General features: G+C 55.0%; 2 protein-coding genes across 10 annotated transcripts; both read right to left on the bottom strand.

Moving 5' to 3' along the window:
* Window positions 1-506: 506 nt before the first annotated feature.
* Window positions 507-11,528, bottom strand: LOC104141621 (zinc finger protein 2-like). Of its 6 annotated transcripts, XR_011139472.1 has the most exons (5): window positions 11,179-11,381; window positions 8,397-8,523; window positions 7,790-7,918; window positions 3,087-7,095; window positions 2,945-2,997 (listed from the first exon to the last, which is right to left on the bottom strand). XR_011139472.1 is itself a non-coding variant. In XM_068933921.1 (4 exons), exons 1-4 carry the CDS (start codon window positions 11,200-11,202, stop codon window positions 5,729-5,731), a joined length of 1,632 nt encoding a protein of 543 aa, XP_068790022.1. In that variant the 5' UTR covers window positions 11,203-11,528; the 3' UTR covers window positions 507-5,728. The 6 variants fall into 6 exon arrangements, 5 of the variants coding, with proteins under 5 accessions (XP_068790022.1, XP_068790021.1, XP_068790024.1 ...); XM_068933921.1 differs by having other exon boundaries at window positions 507-7,095; window positions 7,790-7,903; window positions 11,179-11,528; XM_068933920.1 differs by having other exon boundaries at window positions 507-7,095.
* A 4,066-nt stretch (window positions 11,529-15,594) lies between these two features.
* LOC104141623 (uncharacterized) lies at window positions 15,595-25,887 on the bottom strand. Of its 4 annotated transcripts, none has more exons than XM_068933890.1 (3): window positions 25,653-25,879; window positions 23,426-23,556; window positions 15,595-20,453 (listed from the first exon to the last, which is right to left on the bottom strand). In XM_068933890.1, the coding sequence occupies exons 2-3, from the start codon at window positions 23,520-23,522 to the stop codon at window positions 16,714-16,716; spliced, it is 3,837 nt and encodes a 1,278-aa protein (XP_068789991.1). In that variant the 5' UTR covers window positions 23,523-23,556; window positions 25,653-25,879; the 3' UTR covers window positions 15,595-16,713. The 4 variants fall into 4 exon arrangements, with proteins under 4 accessions (XP_068789991.1, XP_068789993.1, XP_068789992.1 ...); XM_068933892.1 differs by having other exon boundaries at window positions 16,366-20,453; window positions 23,426-23,551; window positions 25,653-25,887; XM_068933891.1 differs by having other exon boundaries at window positions 16,366-20,453; window positions 23,426-23,585; window positions 25,653-25,788.
* Between the last annotated feature and the right edge of the window lie 1,788 nt (window positions 25,888-27,675).

Below are 27,675 nucleotides of genomic sequence, written 5' to 3'. Positions count from 1 at the left end.
TATCCCCTTGCAATGGATTTCAAACCCAGTTTCCAGTTTTCTCAGCTGCTTCCACCTCTTTCCTCGGGACTAAATCTCAGCATAATCTGAACTGAATTTCACGCAGAACGTGAAATTTGGAAGTGCCGTGCTGCGCTGGGAGCAGAGAGGCACAGAAATCCAGGAATATGCTAGTGTGGTACGCCCATGGCCTGGCCCAGCCTGGCATGAGCCCAAGGGCTTTACACCTAAATTCCAGCGGTCAAGGCTGTCCTTTTATTTCCATGCTAGTTTGCTATAGCAATAGACATTTTATAGTGTGCAGGCTGCTAGAATGTGAGACCACCAACCTAGGCAGATGCTGTTTTGCTGCTTCTAGAAAGCTACAGTCCTAACATTATTTAATACATACAGCGCATGGTTTGGGATAAAATAACGCTGAAATATCAATAGTTATCTTTGTAAACAAAATAATGCAAGCTGGTTTTCATCTGAAGAAGAAATTATAGCCCCCCCAAGATAATATCTTTAAAATATAATATCTTTAATATAATGTTGCCTTGAGCATGAAGAAGGCTTACAAGTTTAGCTGTCAAAGATACATGTAACAAAGATGAAGATATAGTACTTACTTCTTTTACCAAATGTGTTTGAATAGGATGCAGAAAGTCAAGCAGTAACAAATCTGCACTTTTAAATAACCTGTTACCAGCTGCAGAACTGGAGGAACTCAGATTGGATTACACCGCTCCTGGCTGCAGGTACAGCTACTGTCATTTGTACTTCATGGGATAAACCGCAGTAGCGCTTCAAGGACGCGGGCTCCTTCGATGGCTGGAAATCCAGTGGTGCACAGGGCGGCGGGGAGCGCCCATGGACCATCTCGCTGCGGAGCTGGCGACGCTGCAGGTACCGCTGCTGTCTGAGGCCGTGTTCAGTGCTCTGCTGCTGATGCAACACGCACACATGCGCTCACGCACGCACGGGGAAAACGCGCTGCTCATGGTGAGCAGGTGAAGGACCACCCCTTCCCCAAGCCCCCACATTTGGCTGCACTGCTGCGGTAACAGCGTGGTGTCCACACTTGGCTTGTATTCAGCCACTCTTTTGGCATAACTGATGCCTCTTAATCTTGGTTTCTTTTTTGCTTTTTGCTTGTTCTACATTTCTAAATAAAGAGAGTTTAATGAGGACAAGTAAATGGCTCCATTGCCCTAGCTGCATAGCGGCACCAAGCCTAGGCTGGGCGAAGGCCTTTGCGGTGCTAGCACAGAATGGGCTGCTGGACACCAGCGTCCCAGAGCACCTGCAAAGCCCAGGCTGAAAGGATTAATGTCCGGGTGCTGAAGGAGCCTGGGGGTGGCTTTTAACGGGAGCATGACTGTGAGATGGGGGCTTTCTGTGGAGACTGCAAGGCCCCAAACTAAGCCTGAAGCTAACTGATGTTCTCAGTAGGGATCTAGAGGGCCAGAGAGGATGAGCCGGACACAAGCCCGTGGTGTCAGTCCTCCTTCCAGGCCAGGCAGCCCTGGGGCCATTTCACCCAGGAAATGATGCTGAAGTACTTCAGTGCTCCCCCTTATGCGAGGAGGTGGAGGAAAGACAGGGCACACTAAAGCCACAGGTAGCAAAAAGCTGGGAAAATGGCTCTAACGCAAGTCAACTTTGTTCATCTCACCAAGATGGAGAAAACACCTTTGCCAGGGAAAGTGCTAGGCATTAAAACAAAGAAGAAGCAAGAATCCAACTGGAAACCGAAGAGAGAAGTTCACATCAGGTATAAATTTAACAGTGAATGTAATTTCACTGTGGGAATAACTAGAGAAGCAGCAGGTTCTCCATCTGCCATCTTCAGATTAAATCCAAGAACGGGGCAGGACAGCACCCAGGCCCCAGCACAGCAGGGGGTTCCTCCTCAACACCCAGGATGGCTCACTGAGGCCAGCAAACACGGCCCCTGCGCCAGGAGCCTGAGCAGAGCCCCCGCCCGGCTCTCCCCTCTCGCTGCCCCACGCTGGCGCAAGCACCCGAATGCGGTGCAGGAGCAGCAGCTCACCCTGCACCGGTATCATGGGACCTTTGCAGGGCAGGAAAGCTATCCCAAAGCCCAACACAGTATTTCACCTTTCTTCCAACATCCCTGTCATTAGCAGCCACGCGTAACCGTGCATCGGCTGCATTACTCCAAGGAGGAAACGCTGTGCTCAGAAGAAGAACCAGGCTGTGGACCCATGGCACTCCCCTCTCCGTTGCCTCTGCCGGCTCTGGGGCTGCCCCCCTCCTTTCAGCCCTGGCAATGCCCCCTCCGTGGCTCTTCCTGCGCTCAGCTCACAGAGGGTCTCTGCTTGGGCACAGGGATGCCCTGTGCAGGGGAGAGCCGACAGCACGTTGATCAATGGGTAAGGGGACAGCCTGAGGCTGTAAACATCCATAGGCAACACTGACGTGAGCCCGGCCAGGTCAGTGAACGCTGGTGCCTTAGCTGGATCTGCCCTTACAGCGGCGCTAGGAGGAAGTGAGAGCGCTCAGCACAGCAAAACCTGCCACTCCGGCGAGGCTCTGCCCCCGCCTGCCCAGACCCCCGCTTGCTGGTGAGGGCACCCTCTGCCTCGCGCTCTCCCTTTTGGGGGACGGCAGCCGGGGCGGAGAGACCCCCCGCTTCAGGGAGTGCCTCCGTGCACGAAGCCTTGCAGCCTTAACTCCACGTGAGCAACAGCTCCGCGGTCACTGCTGAGGGTCTGAGCGCTCCCAAATCACGAGCCCCAGCGCGCCTGAGGAGAGAGTCCTTCGGCCATGAGGAACAGGGAAAAAGCGAAAAACTTCTCCTTACCCAGCGAAGAAACCAGCTGGTAGTTCTCCCTCACCACCTCCTGGGAAAGCCCCTCTTGCCCTTCTCTCAGCTCTGCCCATCCCTCCAGGGAGAAGGAGGCTGCCGCATCCACAATGGTCACCAGCACCTGCAAAGCTCAAGCGTATGGACCCTGCGCGTCGGGCTCAGCGACTGCCAGCGCTTCCATCCTGGAAAATGAAAACAAGTTTACCTACGCGAGGCTGCCGGCACGGCTGCGCTCTAGGCGATCTGTCATCTCTCCTGGCTGACTTTATACCTCTCCTCTCTCTGAAGTCTGTCAATATTGGATGCGTAGACACATCACGCTGGGATGAGGCCTCGACACTGAACAGGAACACAACAGCCGAATCCCCTGAACTCTCCCCCACAACTCTCCTAGGTCTCCCAAGTGCATGACATAGGTTGCCTGAATACACCAGATTTCTTTTTCTGCACCCACCGCTTCCCAGAGCACAGCCAGCAGCAGTTTATCTTCAAGCAGGCTCAACTGCTGCGCATCACGCAGTCCCTGTCTCTCGTGCGGTAGCGGGTCTGATGGGCCCGGGCTGAGAGAAGGGTTAGGAGCAACTCCTGTGCGAGGGGTTGCAAAGCGCCTGCTATCCTCAGGCACCTCCCCGGAAAGGTCGGCTTCCGTCTCCATCAGACTGGCCGATCAGTGCCAAGGCTGCCTGTTTGCTGCTACAATATTAAGTTTGCCTTCTCTGCTTTTCCTCCTCACGGGCATGAGACAATATCCTCTTTCTGATCGAGGCTTCACTGCTTTATGCTTGCCCAGACAAGCAGAGGGGCCCCAGACGAGCCTGTGAGCAGCTGTGAAAGTCTGTTCTCTAACAAGCACCACTTCAAGGTTCCAGTAGTTTCAGCTTCTGGGCTCAGAATCTCATTTATCATCAGAGGACAGTGATGTAACAGGAATTATAGACACAATCACGGATCCATAAACCAGAGCACCAATCTTTGCTGAGTAAGACCTCCCCACCTAGGCACTGAAGCAAGTCTTCGACGACCCAACAATCCCACATCATTCCATAATTTGGGCTCTGGCTGCTTCCCTAAAATACCAAAGAGACTGAATACCTGCAGACAAACCTAAGACCCAGGCTTTGAATTACATTACTGCCACCACCAGCTACAGTTCTTTGGGATATACCCAAAAAATTAGTGCCCGTTATTTCTGGGCACTAATGAACATTTTGGCACATATCTTTTTCCGTTGTTTAAATTGTGCAATGTGTGACATCGAAATCGATCTGTACGAGCCTATATTTTGGGGTCCATGAACCTCCCCAAGTCACTTGTTTGAAGACCTTTTTTCTTACAGCTCTCTGGACCTACACAGCCCTCTTTTGGGCTTGCAAGTATATTCTGTTTGATGCCTTCAACTCAACTCTTTCAATTGTGATTTCCACAAAGTGTTTTTATTCTGAAGCAATAGCCTCACTTTTTTAATGTTGTTAAATAGCTTGAGATAAAGGGTTTATAAAAATTCATCTGTCAAAAATTGCAGCCTTGCACCTGAGGCAGAGTTTCTGTGGGAAGCATAATTTAAAGACAAGAAGGGGCCCTGGCTAGGATTTGCCCTGAAAAGTGAATCAAATTACTCCTGTGCTGATAAAAAGTTACTATATGCTCAAGAGAAGAGCAGCAGTTCTTGGGTAAGGTCTGGATGGCACCCCTTGGGAGAGATGTGCAAAGGAGAGCCCTCACGCACGTCCAAACGGACTTCCTTGAGATGCTGCTTCACCTCTCAAAGTCTGATGAAGCCCTCAGCTCTCCGCAAAGAACATGATTTCTTGCTACATCCCAACATGCGTTGTCAGGGGTAACAGTTTTAAAAGGAGAGGAAATGAGCGCTCTGGACATTTGCACTGAGGAAATGTAAGAGACTGCTGTGGAAGAGCAGCGGCTCTTTAGAGAAGCAGCATGTGGTTTACCATGGATTGCCACGTACATCATTGCTTATTATCTGCATCAAGAAACTTTTAATTTACTGTCCAGGAAAAAAAGCATCTTCCTTCCTTTCCCATAAAATATTCTGGATGTATTATTATGATTTTTGTATCATGAGCAGCCAAGTTCTGGGTTAACAGTTATTTCATGCAGTATGCTGTCACCACAGTGCAACTTGAACATAACAGGCAAGAGGAACCACCACTGCTAACGCTTATTCAGGTAAAAGAGAGAGCTTTATACCAGAGATCCAGGGAAGGGTGAACTCCAGCAGCATACAGCAGAACCCACTGCATTAGGGAAGTGAGACACAGCTTTGCCACCACTTTTCGCAAAGGTCTGATCATACACGGAGCAACATAGTGAGGTTTCATGTTACTGAGACATCTTCGCTTTCACAAGTTACACCTCAGAATGCTTCCTAATATAACACAATAAATAAAACTAGCTACACGGTCAAATGAATGAGCTACATTCATTGCAAGGCAGCATCTGTGCCTACTATACAGAGCAATCATATGCTTACTGTCTCACTGGCAAAATTCAGCGATTTCACAAGTACTTGTGCAAACTAGCAAGGGCCGACTGTAATCAGAAAGCCAGGGAAGATTCTGGTTACTCCACTTCCATTTCAGTCGTTCTGCAGGGTACTGACGGGTCAGCGAGGCAGCAGGGTGACCTGTCCATAGGAAACAGAGCATGGAAAGAAGAGCCACGTTTCGGTTTTGAGTGTCCCTCAAGCAGCAAAGGTGAGGGGGGCTTGAGGCTGTGTGGTTCAAGGAGATGCTTCTTACGGTGAGGCTGAGAGGTGAGAGTGGTTTCCAGCAAAGCAGCTGGACAGTCCCTGTGGGCAGCTCCCCATGGGGTGGCTCGGTGCGTGAGGAGCCTGAGCACCACCCCGAGGTGGAGCTCACTGCAGAAGACACTGTCTGCTGCTCGATAACTGCTTCATGTGTGGCTCCTCTGGTGGAGCAGGAGGTACTTGCTCTGGGTGAACCTCTTCCCACAATTACCACAAGCAAAAGGTCTCTTGGCAGCCAGGGCTCCCTGTGGAGCCATGACACCCAGTTTCTGGGGAGGGGTTGCCCCAGACGGCAGCAGGATGGGGCCGCGTGCCTGCTCCAGCTGGGAGCTCTGCTGCAGAGCCAGCCGCAGGCTCTGTCCCACCCGAGGGATGCTTTTCAGCGGCCCTTGCTCAGCGTGGGTTCGCTGGTGAGCCAGCATGATCCTCTCATCCCGAAACCTCTTCTCACACACTGCGCACTGGAAGGGCTTTGCCTCTGCCCGCGTGCCCGGTGGGGACACCACTGGGCCCTCTCTCCGGCAGGTCTCCAGGGCCCCCAGCATCCGCAGGCCTCTATGGATGCGCTGGTGGCTCTTCAGATGCTGTTTCTGGCTGCAGGTCTTGCCACACTCATTGCACTTGTAGGGCTTCTCCCCAGTGTGGATCCTCTCGTGGATGATAAGGGTCTTCTTGTCCTTGAAGCTCTTGCCGCACTGAGTGCAGACGAAGGGGCGCTCCCCAGTGTGGATGCGCTGGTGACTAATCAGGTGGTGCTTCTGGCTGAAGCAGTGACCACACTGGGTGCAGGTGAAGGGCTTCTCGCCTGTGTGTACGCGCTGGTGGCTCAGCAGGTGATGCTTCTGGCTGAACTGCTTCCCGCAGTCCGTGCAGCGGAAGGGCTTCTCCCCGCGGTGCACCTTCTGGTGCGACACCAGGATCTGCTTGAGCCGAAAGCTGCTCCCGCACTGTGGGCAGGAGAAGGGCCGCTCTGCCGTGTGTGTCTGCTGGTGCTTCTTGAGGTCTCGGCTCTTGTTGAAGCTCTTCCCACACTGGGTGCACGTGTGGGGCCTCTTGGGTCCCAGGGGGCCACGCTGGGGCCGAGCAAGCAGCAACTTCGGAGGGAGGCACATTGTAGGCCCAAGAGAAGGGGACTCTGTTTTCCCCAGGTGGATTTTCTGGTGTCTCTTGAGGTCCCCTTTGGAGGGAAAGCCTTTCCCACACTCTTGACACTTGAACGGCCGCTCACCTGTGTGGCTCCTCTCATGAATAGTCAGCGCGGTGTTGCTCTTAAAGCTCTTGTCACACTCAGGACACGTGGGTGGTTTCTTTTTGAGCAGGGCTGCCTGCCGGAGAGCCAGGAGGGGCTGAGTGCGGGGCCGCACTGCTGGACCACCCCGCCTCCTGCCCAGCCTGCCGCGAGCTGAGCCACCTCGCCACTTGAAGCACAGCTCAGGCTTCCCCAGGAATGCAGCAGCCGCTGGCAGTGTTTCCGGGCCTTCCTCTTCCTCCTTTTTAATCTGGGTATCACCATCTAATGAAGAGGAGAGTCCAGAGGTTATTTCAAGGTGGAATAAAACAGTACACTCAAGAGACCTCCCCAAAGGGAACAGCAACCTGAGGCACCCCTCAGGAGAACAGGAGGCTAAAGCCTCCAAGCACCCAAACACCTCCTGCTAGAGGAAAGCTCCACTTCTTCCACCGAGGGCGGAGGCATCCCTGTTGCAGCACAGAGCTGGCTGAAGAAGCAGGACCTGTTTAGGTCCTAACACCTGTTCTCAACACACAGACCCACCCTTCAGGCAGACACTGCCAACTGCACCCCAGAGCTTCAGAGACATTGGGAAACTGGGACAGGCTGTGAATACCCGCAGCAACCATTGCTTGCTCTCGGCCAGGGCACGGGGGCACCAAGCAAAGGAATTCCTGCCATCTGGGTCCTTGTCTCTAGCTCTGAGCAAGCTCTCCCCGACCCTGAGCACAGGCAGGACCTGAGCTCCTATGAGATGCGCTCTGGAGCAGAGTTATAACCACGTAGCTGCCTTACTGCTTCCAGCAGCTCTGGAAGCTGTCCTGGATGCCCCACCGAGCCCAACTGACTTCCTGGCTGAAGGACACAGCTGAGCAGCTAGCAGTTTAGTCCAGCATAGGATGCCAAATGGGACCATCCTATTTTAAGATGCCCTTCTTCCCACCTCCCCAACCCTTCAGGATCTCTTGGTACCCACCTGGCAAAGAGAGCTGGTGTCTCCTCCACACACTGGGGTCTGGAAGGTCTCTCACACATGGCTCTTCTTCTTGCTCAATCTTACAGATGATTTCTGGTTTGACAGAGGGCCAGCCTGTCACAGGGCAGACTGAGAATAACCTTCTCTCGCACTGGCACTGCTGGGACAGCTTCTCCTCCCCACTTTCACCTCCATCTCTGCTCTCTGCCCACTTACATCTGGCTCATGCACATTTCACATCCTTCTTTTCTTGCTCTTTCTTCCTGCTATTTGGCCCCTTATGAGATTCCGGGCTGCACCCGCCAAACTGCAGCTTCGTTACCCAATTTCTTTTGTCTGTAAACTTTCCCTGTCTTGCTGTCTTCTCCTTGCCTGCTCCACTGCATTTCACCTGGCCTTGGACAGCCTTTAACACCAGGACTACTGTCCTTGGGGTATTGCCTGGGCCCATTTATGTGCAGTGTAAAAGCCCACAATTAGAACTCCTAAATCAACATTCAGATATCAGAATAAATACATTTAGATTTTCAGTTTCAAGGATTCCAGCTCAATTAAATAGGTAAATTCTAGCTCAGTCCCAGTCCTACAGCTCCAGTGAAGTCCTCACCCAGTGAGGTGACCACCTCGTAGTTCTCCAACATCACCTCCCGGTACAGCTCCCGCTGCCATCCTGCCAGCTCTGCCCACTCCTCGGAAGAGAAATAGACAGCCACATCCTCAAACGTCACTGGCATCTGCAACAGAAAGCAAGCCCTGCTCAGCACGTGCAGCTGCACTGACAGGGAGCAGGGGAAGCCTGTGAGTATGGACAAATCCCCTCAGTCCCTGAAGTAGGCCAGCTGCAGCTTAGCACCATGGCAATGCTAGAGAGCAGGGAGTAAAATAAAGCAAGTTGCTCACTAACGCCTCTGCAGAAATACTGCCTCTGCTTTGCATCATGGCAGCTAAAGCAGGACACCGGGCAGCTCTTCAGGACTGCTGGGCACTGCCATCCTGCAGAGCACTGCCGGGAGATTTCAGAGTATCCTGGTACAAGGGAAAGGTGAGGGTGGAGAGGCAGTAACCTATATCACAAAGTAGTACAGGATGGTAATTGCAGCACAGCAAGGTGTGCACAGCAGGTCCCCAGCCTTGAGCTGGCTCTTCCACCACCTGAGCCACGTAGGGGTGTCCTGGGAAGGAGGGGAACAGAGCCAAACCTCACTCCCCCAGCGGTCTGCAAGTCTGCATCCTCACGGCATGTGAGTCATCCCGTGACAAGGCTTCCAGAAAGCAGCAGTGTTTCCATCATCTGCCTCACCTCCCTCCCCACTTTTATTTTCAGAGGCAAGTTTAACTTTGATCATGACAGATTAGTGATTAATGCTCAGAAAACAGGGACTGCGTACTGTGAGCTACAGCACATAGCTCCATCGGCATCTTTAACCCCGATGCTCCACACCTTCCACAACAGTCCTAGTCCGTGGCAGAGCACTGCGGTCACAAGAGTTGGATTACCTTTTCTGAGGTAGTTTATCAGCAGGCAAACTTCTGCCAGCAAGACTCTCCTAAACTCATTTTGCTTGTGATCCAATCCAGTGCCAATGCTCAGGAACAGAACCAGGCCTCAAACCACTTCCCTCAGAAAGGGCATGACCTGAGGTGCTGGGTCTACCTCCTACCCTGCATAAATTTATGAGCAGTGCCCACCACCTGGGGACACTGTTATCCACAGGGTCTCCCATCGCTGCTCTTCATGTCCTTGGAAAAGACTCGAGCAGGTATCAGGACACAGCCACTAGACCCATAGCACCTCAGACTTGCCCTTGTACCCCATCTCTCTCCCTGCAAGTATCTTTTCTCCATGCAAACCTCCTGGCCTCCTTTTAAGATCCTCTTGCTTTCCATTTAGCTTTTTCCCTCTGTAATCCTCCTCCCCTCCAAACCCCACACATGCTGCTGTTTGCAGCAGGATCTAGCTTGCTGCCAGCATGGAAAGACCTCTGGCAATGCTCCTGCGAGATTTCAACTATAGGGAAAAGCCCCTGTCCTCTCCCCTCTTTCTAAAGCAGATAAACAAAGGAGAAGCAAGAGTAGCTTTAGATACAGCTACAAAGATGTCAGTTTGATGTCTGCTACAAAGACGCTGTTCTGGAAGATCTCATAGATCCAAGAACAATATTGCCAGGTGCAGAACAACTCAGCAGGCTGCTGGAAGGTGACCGGAAAGGACAGCCTGAAATCACACTGGAAAGGGAGGACTATAGCCCAGAAGAGAGGGAAAGAGGGGTTACGTTTAGACTTGCTAAGAAAGGAGACTTGAGGGGTTGCAGCAACTGGCCCTGCATTTTGGGGATGGCAGAACCCGTGACATTCTTGTCCGTCATCAACATAAGCAGCTTTGGAGTGGCCATACATAGCAGACATGAGAACAGCAACCTAAGTTTCATCCTCATTGGTCCCACAAGGACCACATTTTCACACTCTTACACCACAGCACAAATTCAAACCATAGCTGGTAGAAACCTCACGTTCCGTGGCTTTCCCACAGAAGAAACCACTGACGAGGTGGATATAAAGTTACCGAACAAGATAGCAGGAGCACTGAGATTCCTAGATTACAAATCTGTATCAGAACACACATCAGCAAGGATAAACCAGGAGCAAGTAGACTAGTTTATCATTAACACTGGTGCCAGGCACTATCCCCCACCTTGCCTGAGCAGCCGTGGGGTTTGCCATGCTGCAGGCTCTCAGCATGGAGATGGAAGCACGCACAAATATTTAGCCATAAAGATGGAGGTTGGATGCTCCAGATTCTGCAGAATACATCTATCTCATAAATCAGTCAAACAGATGCAGCAAAGACAAACGGACTTGCAAATTCTGCGAAGCACAAAATTTTAATCAATAAATCAGAGAAAGAAGTTAACTTACCTATCAACAACTGTATTCCCTTGGAACACAGAGAACTATTAATAAACGCACTAACCTACACAGCATTGCTCATGATCCTGGAGAGACTGCCTGTTTGGCGCAAAGTCAAGAAAGAAAACAATAAAAAGGATGATTCGGAAAGCTCCTTACAGTACCTAAGTCAGCCTCTGACAAGCACGAACACCAGAACGAAGACCTGTAAAAGCAGCACCTCAGGGGTGCTCGTGTGAGAAGCAGGCTCTGGGAGGTTTCACCACCCACCCAGCGCAAACTGAGGCTGCAGCCGGTGCTCGGCTGTGCTGCCCTGGTGCTCCCAGTCTGCCACGGCCCGTCACTCCCATGTCCCGCGAGTGACAGAGGAAGGCAGTGCTGCAGCCGGCAGCAATGGCCAGGCCAGGCTGCGCTGGGCATCCTTCCCGCAGCGCCTGGGCAGCGGGCAGTGCCCACCCCCGCTGGGCCCCGCTGCGCCCTACCTGCACCGGGGGCCGCACCGCCATCCCGGCGCGGGCACAGACAGGGACAAAGGCGGCCCCAGGAGCCCCGGCCTGCGTCAGCCCGGCGGGGCCTCCTCGCCGCCGGTGCAGCACGGGAGGTGTAGTCCTGCCGCCGCTGCGGCCTGGCTGCCGCCGCGCTCCCGGCAGAGAGCGGGGCTGCAGCCGGAGCAGCGCCCCAGGCGGCTGCAGGGCAGCGGAGGGACCGGCTCCTGCTCTGGTGCGCTGCCTCTGCTTGGCCTGTGAACCCCTGCACACGCCCAGCCGCGGGGACTGCTGGCAGCCTCCCCCCGCGGGGATCGCCGCAGGCCCCTTTGTGGTTTACGTGGGATTATCAGCACACAGAACACTACAAGGTTACGGAAACACGGTCACTTCCACTTGCCTTTTCCATGCTTGTCAGAGGTCGGGGGCACTGGGGCACTAAGCATTTTGGTTCTGGTCGTGGGAGCTCGCTCTCGACATCCCTGGAGATCCTACGCACTCAGGTACCCCCGAAGGTAAAGTTGTGCCGCGGTGGGCAAGGTGTACAAGACGGAGAGTGTCTTCCAGAGCGTTCAGTCTTTGCTGTTTGGTGAACTGCTCTGGGCTGTTTCTCATCGATTGGTGTAGTGAGTCACTGGGCTATATTCTGGTACAAGTTTAGTTCTGCTATTTCCACTAGTTACAAGGGCTCCCCCCCCCCCCCCCCCAGTAAATGTCTAACAAAAATTACGTCCCTAACAGCTATATAGCAATACACTCAAGGTCAAATTCCAGGCCTCCGACATCAGCCCAATTACTTGAGTGATGCCAGCTCCGTAGGCCAAGACAGTCCCTGGTCTTGTCCTCCAACCTCCCAGGTCTCTCCAGAGCAGGGTCACTGGGCAGCTGGGACCCGCTCTGCTGGGCCTACATCGCTGCTGCTGCAGATCCCTCGTAGGGCCTGGAGCAGCCTTCAGTGCCCCAGCCCCTCTGCTCAGCCCTGCATGCTGCTGAGGCTGCTCTCCCCACTCCTGCCCTGCTCAGGGATGCGGCAGAGATGGGACTCTTCTTTGAAATCCAGCTCCCCAGATCAGAGTGGGAGAAGGGAAAAAAGCAGGAGAGCCTGCAACAGTCTCAGCTGTCACTTCTTTAGGACGAGATTTCAAGCCCTCTCAGCTGCAGAGCAAAGCACAACTAGGAAATTGGAAAGAATCACTAATGTGCCATTTCAAAACTCCCCTCTTGAAAGGCAGTTTCATGAGTTTATAGAGGGGGAGTCACAATTTTTCTTCAAAGAAAATGATCGCTCTCCTGCTGCACGTCTGTGGCAACCTCCAGCTAACTCTGCCTCACACTCTGTGCTGCGGGGCCTGCGGTGCACGTGCCCAGCCCAACAAGAGACTGCCCCACGGCTGCAGGACAGTCCTGCTCTCGTTCCGCTCGGTCTGGCAAGCTGCAACATGCTCCTGGCTCCCCCACAGCCACCAGTGCTCTGCTCAAAGCGGGTCCACTCCAGCTGTGTGAGAGCAGGGTACAGCAGCTCACACAGGCCTTGCTGGAGACATGAGCCCGTGGGGAAGCAGGGGACGAGCTGCGGGCTGACCCAACTGCGGCTGCAGTGAGGCTGAGATCTGCCTCCATTCCTGGATCCGCAGCCAGTGCCCAGTGAAGGGCCCTGGGGACCCCATCATGGATCACGGTGCGCAGGCTGCAGCTCACATCGCCCACAGCGCACGCAAAGCCCCCAGCTGCTCCCTGGGAACCCACAGGCTTTGGTCCCGCCTCAGCCCGTGCAGTTCTGCAGCCGGCGCTGCACTCGGGACCTGCTCCCCAAAGAACAGGGCAGCAGCTGGCCCCCACGAGGGGCCAGGCCAGGCCTAAAAATGTCAGCTTCATGTTACTGCCCATCTTCCCTGCAACCGAGTCCTGCTTGGGGAGTCTGAGCCAGATCAACTAACGTGACATGGAAGGGACTCTTGTGCTTGTTCCTGCTACTCACAGGTCCCCCCTGCTGGCACACAGTACAAAGGACACAGGAGGGCTCTGGTTATGTGCCTAGTGCTTCACCCGGTCCAGGGCTTTGCTGGGAATGTCACCGATCAGTCTCCACACACACAGCCCAGACCAAGTTCCCTTGGCTTCCAGCATCTTTTCTCTTGGTCTGGTTCCCTTGGCAGATCCCTGGCCATTGGAGTGCTGAAGCAAAAGGAGGTGTAGAGTCCTACCAGGTTTTGCAGGGTTTCCCTTAAGGAGGGTGGGGCTCATCATCAATTATAACTGAGCTGAGTCCAGACCATGACGACTGACAGAAGAACAAAGGGAAATAAGAACTGCCCTGTGATGCTGCCAGTTCCTAGATCTTGTTCATCATATTCCAGACAAGCCCCTGCTGCCATTTTGCCAGCTGTTCCTGCTTCACCCTGGAGAAACAGAGTTGCATCATCAACTACCAGCAGGACCCACAACAAGCTCTTCTCTGCTCAGCCACCCAGTGAGCCTGGCACTGGCAGCCCAGACAGATATTTGGCAGGAGGGCATCTGGGGACAAGAAGCCAGATATTAGCCCAACATCCTAATCTAACTCTCCTGGGAAAACACTCCACTGTCTATGACCTAGTAAACAAAACAAGCTGTGACCTGTTTTTAGCCCTGACAACAGCACAGGACAGCTCACCTCAGAGATCTGTCTGCCTAAGCTATCCTGGCCTGGCTGTGTCCAGATGTCCTCATGCCCTCACGAGCTCCCAAACTGTGCCAGAGCTTCCTGTGAAAGAGGCCCAGGCTGTGAGTGCCAGTCCCTCCAGGCCAGGCTCTGCTTGCCCTCTGGGCGATGCCATCTCACTAGCTGACTCAGGCTCCCCTATCCCCCAGGCCCAAAGGCACTGGGCACAACCCCTTCTCCAAGGGCAGAGTTTATGCCCAAGGGCCACCACAGAAACTCATCCTGTGTTATATCACACAAAGGGGACACAAGCCACGGCTTGCAAAACAGACCCTTCTCAAACTCACAGACAGCAGGAGAGAGGTTAAAAGGAGTCTGTGTTGGCTACATATACCTAGAAAATAAGTGCAGGGCTCAGAAATAACTCAGCAGAGCACAAAGCTCATGCAAAACTCTCCCTGACTACAGTACCAAGACCAAAGGGCTCTAGACACTGCACAGTTAATCAAAGGCTCCAGGCAGCATGGTGAAACCCAGGAAACACTCAGCTGGACCAAGGGATCCATGTCTGGAGAGCAAAAGGTTTCTTCCGGGAAAGGCTTGGAGCAACAGGCAGCGAGGCTGGGCAGGGAGCTCCTCTTCCAGCAGGTGCCACTGGACGATCAGTGCTATCGTCTCAGCAAGCGCATGATCTGTATCTCAGGAAGCCTTCACGCATATGGGAGTCCCTGGAAACGACCTGAGAACAGAGAGGATATACTCCAAAAGGGCAATGGCTATCCAAGGAGGGAAAAGAAGAAACATATGAAAACCAGAGTGGAAGGGAAGCGCAGAGAAAAGCTGCCCTGGCACCACAGAGAGCCCCAGCATCCTCTGCTCTGCCCTCACGAACCAGCCCGACACCCTCCAGCGGCCCAGCGAGTCCAGCCTGCCGGAGGCTCCTGCCTCCTCTTGCCTTCGTGCCAGCCCAGGGCTGGGCAAGCGTCCCTTCAGGAAAGGGCTCTGGGGCGGGGAGGGCCTGCTGCGGAGAAGCACGAGGCCTGCAGCCCCCCACGGTCCCTAGCGCCGAGGGTGCGGTGACCAAGCCGCGAGGATGCCACACAGACAGAGGAGCGGGGCCGGGCCAGGAGCCCGTCCCACCCCCCCGCGGATGAGCAGTACCTCTGCCTGCGCCACGTACACCGCCGCGCCTCACCGGTCCCCTCCTCCCCCGGGAGCCATCCCTGCCCGCACACCGCTGAGGAGCCGCCATTACGGCCCCACAGCACCCCCTCAGCACCGGCTGCGAGGCCAACCGCTTCCCGCGCAGCGCCAGCCAATAGCAGCGGACCACGCGTCACCACGTGAGTGTGAGCAGCCAATGAGAGTGCCGCCACTAGGCGGGGAGGAGGAGGGGGTGGCGGCAGAGCCGGCGCCATTACCTGCCCTCCCGCCGCCGCGGCCCTGCTCCTCCTTCCCGGGCGGCTCAGCAGGACCGGGCGCGTCCTGGCAGGGAGCGGAGCTGCGGGCAAAGCCGGGACGAGGCGTGCAAAGACCGGGACGAGGCGTTCCGCTCGGTGGAAGCGGTGCGGGGAGGCGAACGGCCGCCGGCCCGGCCCAGCCCGGCCCGGTGGGGGTGCTGGACGCGAGAGAACCGACCCGCGAGTTCCCTCCATCCCTTCAGAGCCTCCCGCAGCGCGTGGCACGCCGGCCCAGTCTGCTTCCTCGCCCCATCGCGCTTGTCCCCAAACGATCTTTCCTCAGGGGGTAGAGTTTTTTTTTTTTTATTTATTTATATGGGCTTGGGGTGTGGTTTTTTTTGTTTTTTTGATGCTCCGAAAGCGGTGATATTGCAGAAGCGGGGCTCTGTGGGCTGCCCCGTGGCCTGGTAGCCGGAGTCACCGCGGGAGGCTGTGATGGAGCCCCGGGCCCTGGAGGACGGGGCAGGCGGCGGTGGCTCAGTGCGAGGGAGCAGAGGGGAGCCAGCAGCCCCTGTAGCTGCGGCCCTGGGGGTCCCCGCATGAGGTGAGGAGCAGGGGCCGAGGGGTGCGCGAGCGTGAGGTGGCAGGGTGCGTTTTCCTCTCCCTCTGTCTTCCTGCTGGAGGCCTCTGTTCTTCCACTCCAGCTTTTCCTAATTGATGGTTAGAGCTGTGCTTGTTTGTTTGCCTGTTCCCAGCTTCCACTTAAAGGTTTTTCCTGTTCACACCTCTCCTGGAACAGTATGCCAAAGCTGCACTGCCTACGTGCTGTGAACGACTCGGTGCCCGAATGTCTGCGTCAGTTCCTCTATCCCATCGTGCTGCAACTGTCACGCAGACCTGCCAATGTGCTGCACCCCCGTGCTGATGGCAAGTTGGGCATGAGGTGCAGCCCTCCCCATTTCTCAGGAGTTGGGTGGATTTGGCCACTGTGAAGGACCAGCCAGAGCCTCTGGATTTGAGCCAGAGACAAGTCTTGGGATCAGAGGAGTCCCTCGTGATGCGGGACTCCTCAGGGCTGTGCTGGGAGGGACAGGACCCTTCCTTAGCTGGAGATGTGGAAAGAATTGGCACAGATGCTTGACACTCATCAATATGCTTTTATTCATCTGGGTGACTATTGCCATATGAGATCATTAAGCGTGAACAAGTAGCGGATGATCAAAGAATGGCATACTGTGTTTTAGTACACTCATCATCATAGAAAGGCTGTCCAGCAGAGCTGTTAACAGTTGTAATTCCTTGCATTTTCATATGAAGCTTGATCAGTTATAAATACAGCTGATTACATTAAGCCCATTAGACCATCACTTTAGCAACTGAGGCCAGTGGAATAGAGCTGCGAGTTAGAAGTGGGCTCCTCAAGTCTTAAAGAAAACTTTTATGAGAGACCCAAACTGGGATTAAACTGTGCACTTTGTTTAGAATCATTGGTTACGTCATCCTCCTGAGTAGCTTGAGTTTTGAACCTTTGGATGGGTTTTTTTCTGCTTGTTTTTCCGGAGAAGATTGTTGAGTTTGCATGCTCTCATACATAGCCTTCTCTCCAGGCAACAGTTCTTCTTTATTTGCAATCTTCTGTATGATTTCAGCTGCCTGCCTCACATCCTTGAGAGACTGTATTCGTTCCATGTACCCAGGCTTCAGCTCGTGCTCTTCTGACTTGATCAGCATATCAATGTATTCCGGAGTGGAGAGCGGGTTGGGCTTCAGGGCAATTTCTTGCAGGCGCTGGAGACTCTCTGAAGATCTAGTAATGAGGCCTAGCAGTCTCTCTCTCACTTCTTTATATTCCTCTTGCAGCTTCTCAACCAGATTCTTGGCAGATAACACCTTGCCGTGTGCCTTCTCATACTTCTCCTTCAGCTGTGCATAGGTCTGTTTCTCTTTTACAACTTCATACTCAAACTTATACTTCTGATTGAAGTGATTGTTCCAGCAACACTTCCTAGGACACACGGTACAACAGCCTGAGATCTTTTCTATTGCTGCACAGGAATGCTTGTTGATATCGTTTGAGATCTTGCAAGGATAGTGACAAGTGTAGTGACAATTTTGGCAATTTGTTATGTATTGCCCAGTCTTAGAAATGTCTTTCTGCACAGGCACTATTTTCTGTACCTCATATTCAAAGTTCTTATTTGCCTCCATCTCATCTTTGTGGTGCTCCAGAGTTTCTTGTGTTTTCTTCAGCTCCTCTAGCTTTGTCAGTGCAGCTTTGATTTGTGGCTGTAGCCCTTCTACAGCCACCTCGAGTTCCTTCCGCTCTTGGAGGACTTCCTTCGTCAGCGTTAGACTTCTGCTTTCCACAGTGCTTAGAAACTGAAAGAATTTCTGCATGCTGATGGCTCCCATTTTCCAGAACATTGCATCAAAGTCAGAGCTGCTGTCATCTGCTCCAGCGTTGTGGGCAAACAGGGAGGAATTATTGAATTTGAAATGCACAGGGTTCCCCTTGGCATCTTTGGCACAGGGCACCTCAGCAGTTTTAATGGCTTCTAGCACAGGCGGGGTCTGCCCATCTGCAAAGGTGACCAGGACTTGGATGTTGTTTTTTACATCCTTCCCAAAGATGGAGAGCACTGAGTCAAATACGTATTTCTGGGCGTGCGTCAAGCGGGCAAGTGAAGCTTGAACAACAACGCAGATGATGTCTATTTGGTCGGTGCCCCCTGGGGTGGAGAAGGAATCCCGGATCTGTTCTGTTATCAGTTTGTCCTGCTCTATTCCCCTGGTATCGCCAAATCCTGGGGTGTCTATTATGGTCAGGTTGTAGGGGACTTTGAAACCTGTTCTGAAATTCACTTCGTAGGCTATCACTTCTGATGTCTGACTCTCTGCTTGGCTTCTGTTTGTGGTTTCGTGGATCAGTTTGAACCTGAAGCTGTCTTCCCATTGCACTCCCAGGATGTAGTTGATCATCCCGTTGATGAGGGTGGTCTTCCCAGAGCCTGTGGCTCCCATCACCATGATGACCTTTTTGGGGGCCTGTAGGTTCTCTGCTCCCAGCATGTATTTCAAATGAGGGAATTCAAAACTGTTTTCTACCTTCTCTAGGGGCAGGGTGTAAACTGTAGGCTGCCCTTTTTCTACTAGACAGCTGTTATTGAGGAACATCTGAGATACTGCCTCTGCTGTCATAATGGATGCCTCTTTGCTGGGGTCACTGCCAGCCATGTCTGCACACAGAGCTGACACGCGGAAGCTGTAGAGAGTCTGAGGCTTCAGGCCCCCAACCTTACAGCTCTCTACTTTCTTGCCTGTCAGTTGCTCTTTCCATTTTCCCTCTCCCCGGTGACTCAGATCTCCTACCTCTCTGTACTCCACCCGGTACTCTCTTATGCGGGCACCTTGTCCAACAACAGCTGGTGTCTCCCAGGAGAGCGTTATTGCAGATGAGTCTGTGATAGTGGGGAGAGGCTGCCTAGGGGGACTGGTGGGAAGTGTCTTCACAGCGTTACTGCTGTTGCTGTTCGCGCTGAACCCTGGCTTGCTCACTGCAGCATACCGGAACTGGTACTCCGAGTTGGCATGCAATCCTGTCACAGTGAATGTCCCCTGTGTGTCTGCTGTTTCCAGGCCCATCCAGCTCTCCTGCCCAACTAATCTGTACTCCACCCGGTAGTGGGTTATTGCAGCCTTTCCATAGTCAGATGGTTTGAACGTGAGTTGTATGCTGTCATGTTTAATCCTGCCTGCCGTGGGAGGATGAGGTATTGCAGGAGGCTCAAAGTTGGTGTTGACCAGCTCTCCATCCTCGTACAAGTAAATTGATGCTCCTGGATTGGCCTTGTCTGAGATGGAGGACACGACAAATCGAATCTTCTCATTAGCTTTGTTGGCCTGGACAAACTCTGAAAGGATTTTTGCCGCTTTGCGGGCACTTTGGTTTCTCAGTCTGTCCTCAAACCACATTTTTGTTTTTGTTTTCTCGCTCTCAGAAGCGACTGATGCCAAATCCTGAGTGTTGCTGGTGAATCTGGTCTGAAGCCAAAGCTTCAGACTGGACAGATATGGCTCCTCTTCATGTAAGGCTGTGAAAGTAAAGGAAATTACAAAGCGATTCATCGGGTCAAGTACAATTTCATCCAGCTCGTTCTGGGAGGACACAACTGCCAGATCCTTGAGGAGAGAAAGATGGGCTTTCACAAAAGTCATTTCCCGCTCCTTTTTATCCAGGAACTCCTTGAGCTGTTGGGTGTTGAAGGGTGACTGTTTATAGCAAGTTAAAACATCCACCAGGGCTTCTTCCTCTTCTTCCCCTCCGCGGATGGATGGTAAGACCCCTGCCAGCTCCTTTTGGAAAGCCTGTCGGTGCTGCTTGCAGAGATCTTTGAACTGCTGCAGTTTGTTCTTGATTTGGGGGAAGCTGCTGGCCACTGGGTTCCTCTGCAGGTCGTTGCACTGCATGTCCAGCTCTGCCAGTTGCTCTAAGGCAGTTTGGGCATCAAAGACCAGTGCTAAGCTGATCTCGCGGACCAGGCACGCTGCTTTGGCGTCCAGCTTTGTCAGGGGGTACAGCCAGACTCTCATGGGCACAGCCTTCTCCCCATTCGCTCCCAGCATCTTGGGGAGGGTGGCATAAACTTGCATGGCATCTTGGTACGTAACTGGGTTACTCTCAAGAGCAAAGTCACCATGAAACCGGCAGCTGAACTTTTCAGTGAACGATTTGTCCTTTTCATCCATTTTGCCTGATGCTTCCCCTTCTATTTTGGTCTGTGATATTTTACTAATAGTGAGCTCCAGCCTCCCCTGTATGTCTTGAAAGTCTTCATTTTCAGAAACTTCCCGATCAAACACAAAGAAAGCTTGTGCCCCGTACAGCACAGCTGTGACCACGTGGGTGGCTGTGCCTTGGTCAAACACATCAGGGTAAGAGATGTTTTGCCGCCCCAGTTGGTTCATTGTCAGCTGCTTGAACTGTGTTGTGGCTGAGTACTGGAGGGTGACCCGGGCCTGGTGTTTGGACCTCTTGGTATCCCTTAAATATTCTGCAGAGCCGCTCACATCAGCCATGCCAGAGAGAAAACTGACTTGCAAGGATGCCTTGATACCGAGGGCAGAGGTCTTGTCCTCCATGGAATCAGATGCAATGATCTTAAACTCTGACTTGTGCTGTGGCTTTACATCTACATTCTTCTGGACTGTGTCCAGATCCCATAAAGAAATGCCTGGAATATAACAGACCAACAAGTTTTAACTGGTACATCAAACTGAATGGTCTTGGGCAAAATACCTAACCTGGTACTGTTTCTTACTCATGTTTGATTAGTCAGTAAATGCCCAATTGAACTGTTCTGGTAAGGGGCACATTCACAGGATCACAGAATCACAGAATCGTTTAGGTTGGAAGGGACCTCTGGAGATCATCCTGTCCAACCCCCCTGCTCAAGCAGGGTCCTCTAGAGCACATTGCACAGGATCACGTCCAGGGGGGTTTTGACTATCTCCAGGGAAGGAGACGCCACAACCTCTCTGGGCAACCTGTGCCAGTGCTCAGTCACCCTCTCCAGTAGTGCCATGCCTCTCTTGGACTGGGGAGCCCAGAACTGGAACCAGTACTCCAAGTGGGGCCTCACCAGGGCTGAGGAGAGGGGCAGGATCACCTCCCTCCACCTGCTGGCAACACTCTGCCTCATGCACCCCAGGATCCCATTGGCCTTCTTGGCCCCCAAGGGCACACTGCTGGCTCACGTTTAACTTGTTGTCCACCAGCACTCCCAGGTCCTTCTCTGCAGAGCTGCTTTCCAGCAGGTCAACCCCCAGCCTGTACTGGTGCATGGGGTTATTCCTGCCTAGGTGCAGGACCTTGCACTTGCCTTGGTTGAACTGCAGGAGGTTCCTCTCCACCCAGCTCTCCAGCCTGTCCAGGTCCCTCTGAATGGCAGCACAGCCCCTCTGGTGTGTCAGCCACTCCTCCCAGCTTAGTATCATCAGCCAACTTGCTGAGGGTGCACTCTGTGCCTTCCTCCAGGTCATTGATGAATATATTGAACAAGACTAGTCCCAGTGGTGACCCCTGGGGAACACCTCTAGCTACAGGCCTCCAACTAGACTCTGTTGCACTGACCACAACCCTCTGAGCTCGGCCATCCAGCCAGTTCTCAATCCACCTCACTGTCCGCTCATCCAGCCTGCACTTCCTGAGCTTGCCTGTGAGGATGTGATGGGAGACAGTGTTGAAATAAAAGAGCAGCTCCACCACCTCGCCTTCCTGGCCTGACTTCCCTAAAAAGCACATAGCCATCCATTACAGCATTCCAGTCATGTGAGCTATCCCACCATGTCTCCGGGACTGCAACAAGATCATGGCCCTGCGACCGCACACAGTTCGCTAATTCTTCCTGCTTATTCCCCATGGTGCGTGCATTGGTGTACAGGCATTTCAGAGAGCCAAATGGGGCATGCAGGCTTCTCAGGAGAGGTGCAAGAGGATCCTCTATAGCCATGTCCCATGCTGTCTCCCCTGGCTGCATGCACCCGCTGGAGGCATCCTGACTTGAGCAGTGTTTAACTGACTACCCTGTCTCTATAACACTCCCCTTCCCCCATCTTTCCTAGTTTAAAGCCCTCTTTACCAGGCTGGCCAACCTGTTGGCAAAGACACGCGTGCCCTGCTTGGTGAGGTGGATCCCATCTCTCCCCATCATCTGTTGATCTTCAAACAGGGTCCCATGGTCATAGAAACCAAGGCCCTGCTGCCAACACCAGTGGTGCAGCCAGTTGTTAACTTGGAAAAGCCGTTTACTCCTCCTCCCATCTTTCCCCTCACAGGTAGGATTGAGGAGAAAATGACCTGGGCTCCCAGACCCTTGACCACCATCCCCAGAGCTCTGAAATCTGTGTGATGGCACCAATTTGCCCTTGGTGTCATTAGAGCCCACATGGAAGAGCAGCAGAGGGTAGTAGTCCGATGCATGGCCAAGCCTTGGCAGTCTTTCCATGACATCTCTTCTTTGAGCCCCTGGCAGGCAGCAAACCTCTCTGGACAAGAGGTCAGGTCAGCAGATAGGTGCCTCTGTCCCCTGCAGCAGGGAGCCACCCACAACAATCACTCGATGCTTTTTCCGGGTGTTCTTGCATGGCATGGGGTCTGTCAGGCCAGTAGCTTCCCTTGAAGCCGTGCCCAGCTCCTCCTCAGCTTGGAAGGTGCTAAACTTGTTCCTCAAAGGCAAGATTTCAGGAGGAGCAAGAGCCTTTCTCTTTCTATGAGACGTGACCAGTTTCCAGCCTTCTTCAACAGTGTTACCATGTACTGTTTCACATGGTACAGAGCCCTCCACTGCTGTCGGGGGTTGCGAATCCTGGAGCTGCACAGTCTCCGAGAATACCCTGTCTATCTCTTGCTTGTCTTCTCGGATGCTACGCAGCCTACTGACTTCCTCCCATAACTCCTTGACCTGGCGATACAACTGGTCAACCACAGCACACCTCATGCAGGAGAGCTGACTGTCAACCCAGGCCTCACGGAGAGGCCCCAGGCACTCCCTGCAGCCTGACACCTGAAGAGCTGCATCTGCTGTCTGAGGGTCTGTCTGGGTTGAAGCTTCAGACACAGCTGATGCAGCAACTCCAACAGATACTGGGGACTGTGCTCTGCAGTGTGTCATGACCGTACCTGAGGAAGCACACACTACTAGGAGAAATGAAGGTGCCTTCTTGCTGCTGCGCATACTGCTGCGTCTGTTCACTGTGCTCAGATAGATATTTTTGTAAGTGACTGGAAAGTCAGTGATATGCTCATATGAAATTTAATAGACGTCTGAGTAATGACTTTTGGAGCCTGATATACTTCCAGATAACTGATATGTTAGCCCATGAGGTTACAAGACGTTTGGAACAAGAATACACAAATCAGAATTTTAAAGAAGGGTATAGAGGACTGTTCAGGGCACTTTTTTTTTTTTTTTTTTTTTAAGGAAGGTGTCCTCCCTGGATGCTGTCTTTCACACTTTGAGCAACCCTGTCCCTTCCCATCTTGGCTAGCACAGCCAGGGAACCAGCTTGGCTCCCCAGACCCATCCCCATGCTGCATGCAGGGCAGCCCCAGAGAACAGGCCTAGAGCTGGCATTGCCACAGCCTGGCCTGGCTTTGGGCCACATCCTTCCCCCTCAGCCCCAGGGTGCCGAGCAGCAGCCCTACCCGGGATGAGGATCTCCTTGCGGCAGTCGTACAGCATCCCCAGCTGGAAGGGGCGTCCCAGCGTCGGCATCTCCATGGTGTCATCTGCTTTGGCCATGGCTGGCGCTCAGATGCCCTCTGTGGGGTCTGTCCTGCGTGAGAGCCAGGGTCGGACGCAGCCCTGCTGGGGCATGGGCGCTCAGCGCTCCCGGCACACAGCTAGCTCTGCGGCAGCACTCCCTCTCCCGACCCTGGAGCCTGGCGTGGCGGCAGCTCCCCGTCCCACGGCGCTGGGGCCCGCTGGGGGGCACTGCTCGGGGCTTTCCCGCGGCCCTCGCACGCCCAGGCTGCCCTGTGCAGCAGCAGCCCAGCGCAGGACTCGTCTGGCCCCACCGGCCCCTCTGCCCTGCGGTGCTGTGTCCCCTGCGTGCACCCCACGGTCCTGTGCACTGGGCTGTGGCATCCTGCTGGCACAGCCCTGCCCGCGGGGTCTCCTCGGGGTGGGGGCGCAGGCAGGGACCGACATCCGCAGTCGCTGCAGACTGTGCTCACCGCACCGGGCCGAGCTGCATCAGCCCAGCTCGTGGCGGAGGAGCGTGTGGCCGGGCCCTATGTGCCGGGAGGGCAGGGCTGGGTCCAGGGCTCGGTCATCCCAGGAGACTATGCTCGTGCCTTCGGTACCCACCCGGTCTCACGTCCCACCCCCCTCCCAGTGCCGCCATGGCCCAGCCGCCCTCAGTGCAATTGCTGTGGGGGGGGGCTTTTGAGCAATTTGGCCCTTCAGTCCCCTGAAATCACTGTCTCCTTGCTCAGTGATTGATCAGGCAGGCAACATCCCAGAGCTGAGCCCACAGCCTTGTCCATACCGAGAGGGTGAGACCTCTCCCCAAAAATGAGTTGTACAGCTGACCTCTTCTGAGAACTGAGCAGTTGGAAAATCAGCTTTGGAAATGTAAGGGCATGGTTCCCTGGCCTCGTGAGCTTGATTATACGGCACACGCACTTTGCCTTGCCAGGGGAACATCCCGGCACTGGGTGCAGGCTGGGGGGAGCCTCCCCTGGCCGTCCCACTCCTCCCTGCCCGCAGGACAGCAGCATCCTCGAGGAGAGTTTGGGGACGAAGCTGGAGCAGGACTCTCTGCCCCCATGGGTGTGGGGCCAGCAGGGCCCTGCTGCTGCTTGGAGGAAAGTCCCCATGTCCTGCCATCGGTGGGCCCTGTAAAAGCCCTGGTCACTCTTTTAAGGATATCTACGTAGCGTTGATTCAGCATAATTCAGTGGTAGCAAAGATCACAGCTGTTATGTTACTGATTGATGGGCTATTATGGGAACCAGTCCCACATAACCTTGAGAAGGTTTAGAGGACTTTGGTAGGAAGTGGCAAGGTTACCCTGGCTCTCACGGGGAGGAGCAAAGCTGCTATGGGATGCTGGAGGAGGGTCGTGGGGCTGTGCAGACCATGTTATGGGACGTTTTAAGAGATTTTTGCAGCAAGATGCAGAAGTTAGGGGATGTTTGTGGGAAGGATCAGAGCATGGGAAAATGGAGAGGAGGGGAGATAAAAGGGGCCAGCTGCGTGTCAGCAGCTCGTGGTTAGCACGCTCGTCTGGCCCAGCCCTGCGCCCAGTCGCTACAGCCTGTCCTAGCTTCCCATTAAGCTCTATTCCCAACTATTTTCTGTGCGAGTTCGCTCTGTGCTCTGTGTGCGTTTGTGCGTGTGCGCGTGTGACTTCAGGCCAGACTAGCTGGATGAGAGGTCTGAGAGCCTGACTCTGACTTAGAGGTGAATGCCTGGGGACCTTAATAACAAAAGGGAGTCACAAATATCAGGGAAAGTGATAAAACACACAGAGACAGCATCTGACAAGCACACCATAAATGAGATGACAGCAAAGACCAAAAATCCCAGTTGCTAATTGATGGGCCATTAAGGAACCGCAGGCCCAGCTTTGGGGGGGGGGGGGGGGGGGGGGGGGCCAGGCTGGACTTTGCAACTGCTGGGCAGGGTGCAGCAGCCGAAGACCCTTGGACCCAGAGCGCGCCAGAGCCCTTGTACTATCCCTTAACATGCTTATTGGGACTTCGTGCCTAGCCTCGCTAGGGGCTGGAGGTGGGAAAGGGGAAACCAGCCAGCGGGCCCAGAGGGGGCAACGCCTCGGCTCCCGCCGTGCGCTAGATTAAGCTAACCTTAGGCTAAGGGCAGCCCTGGCTGCAGCCCCCCGGCCGGACGCATCGCCGCAGGACTTACCCTTCTGGAGCTGGGGCTCCTGCCGCCGCGGGGAGCGGCCGTCCCAAGAAGGGGCCGAGGAGCGCCCCTCGGCTGGCCGGCTCGCTTCGCCCCTGCGCTGCCTCGCCGCCCGCCGGCCCGCTCAGGGTGGTCGGAGGGGACGCGCTCAGTCTACAGTGCGTTGCCGGATGAGGTAGGAAACAGAAAACGAAAGCGGAGGGGACGCAATGAGTGTGCATGTTCTCTGCAGCCAGCAGGGGCAGTGTCGGGGGGGCCCTGCCAGGAGCTCTGGGAGCAGGGCCACCGTGAGGACACTTTTTTTAAGGGGGGGGGGGGGTGAGTCTGGGTGCAGCCCCTGGCTGCCCAAGCTCTCCTTTTCTTGCACAAACGGGGAACAGGCAGACAGGGACTAGACAGAGAAGAAACAAGGTAATGAAGAAGGAGAAGCTTGTGAGTATAAGGCAGAGGAAGAGCTTGACTGGAACAGAGGTCCCCACAGCCTTTCCCATTGGAGCTGGGCCCCCCGGAAACTAGGTGGTACCCCCCCCCCCCAAACTACATCACCCCCCCGCCCCCGCGGGCGAGCAGGGTGAGGACGTCGGGAGATGGGTCAGGAAGGGGCGCCGGTGGCGGAGGAGGTCACCTCGTCCTTGCCCGCCCTCGCGGGCCCTGGCCGGCCGGCGGCAGCACGGGGCCGTGCCGTGCGCTGTGGGCAGTGGCAAGGGACACGATCACGGAGCCGGGGTGCCGCCGGCCCCGCGGGGAGCGACTGCAGAGCAGCAAGGAAGAAGCTGGAGCGGCCCGGGAGCAGGGGGAGAGATGCCCCGGGGCTACCGCGGCACGGCGGCAGGTCGAGGAGGAGGGCCCGCGGGCTGGAAGCGACGCGCTCGTCCCCGTGTCCCCGTGGCTGCACGCGTGCCGGCTGCAAGCTCCGGGGCAGGGGGCCCCGGGCCGGGCCCCACGTTGTCCTCGCTGCCGGCCCAGCACCGGCGCAGCCTGCCTGCGGGACCGCGCCGCCCAGCCGGCACGCCAGGCGGAGGGGGCTGCTGCCACGTCCCCGCCGGACGGGGAAGCTGCTCCGGGTCCACCTGCAGGCTCTGCGCCGAATGGTTAAACCCGGCGAGGATTTTGACAGCCCGCGAGGGAGCAGACGGGCCTCAGAGAACCAGAGCGCTGCCGACGCACGCAGAGCCGGCGCAGATTTTCTGCAGCGAGAAAGGCCGAGCGACCATCAGCTCTTGTCGGGTCGCTGCGCTGTGGTGCAACCTCCCCCCGTGTCTGGGGGAGTCAGGGGCTTTGCAAATCAGCTTTGCATTAGCAGAAAGGGGAGATGAGGCCGCTCGGGTGCCTGCAGCCGGAGCCGCCTTGCCCTTCCCGCGCGGTCAGCTCCTCTTCCTCCCTGCGCGGCAGCAGGTCGACGCGGTGGGGCGAGGAGAGCGGGCTGGGCTGCAGGGCCAGCTGCTGCAGGCGCTGGGGGCTGCCCCGCGCCGCGCACGCCAGCCCCCGACGCCCTCCTCCAGGGCAGCGTACTGCTGGCGCAGCTCCTCGGGCGCCGCGGCCCGCCCCCCGCCACGGCCCCGTACTCGCAGCGGTGGGGCTGGCTGGAGGGCACGTGGCAGCAGCACCCCCCTGGGCCGGCCCTGCAGGTGCCCGTGCCGCGGGCCGGGGCCGTGCACTGCCGCTTGTTCACGTCGGGCGAGATGGGGTAGCGGCACATGTAGCTGCAGTGGTGGCAGTTGAGGGCCCGGCCGCCCATCCTGGAGATGTCTGTCAGCACAGAGATTTTTCTGCCCGGCTGCACGTGGGAAGAGCTTTCCCACACGCATCTCGTCCAAGTGCTGCTCCTGAGCCACCTCTCACATCTCCTGCAGCTTGGCCAGCCCAGCCTGGACAGGGGTGGGCAGCTCGTGCGTGCACCCGTCCAGCTGCTGCTGGGCCACGAGGACCTCCTTCATCAGCGCCAGACCTCAGCACGGACTCGAGCCAGGACGCCATGCCCCAAGCCGCTCACTTCCAGGCTACCTTATGGTGATTTCGACTGCCC

This window comes from Struthio camelus, chromosome 2 (assembly GCF_040807025.1).
Source record: "Struthio camelus isolate bStrCam1 chromosome 2, bStrCam1.hap1, whole genome shotgun sequence".
In the NCBI taxonomy this organism is placed as follows: Eukaryota; Metazoa; Chordata; class Aves; order Struthioniformes; family Struthionidae; genus Struthio; species Struthio camelus.
The sequence above is the reverse complement of the archived record's forward strand: the minus strand, read 5'-3'. Positions and strand labels throughout refer to the sequence as shown.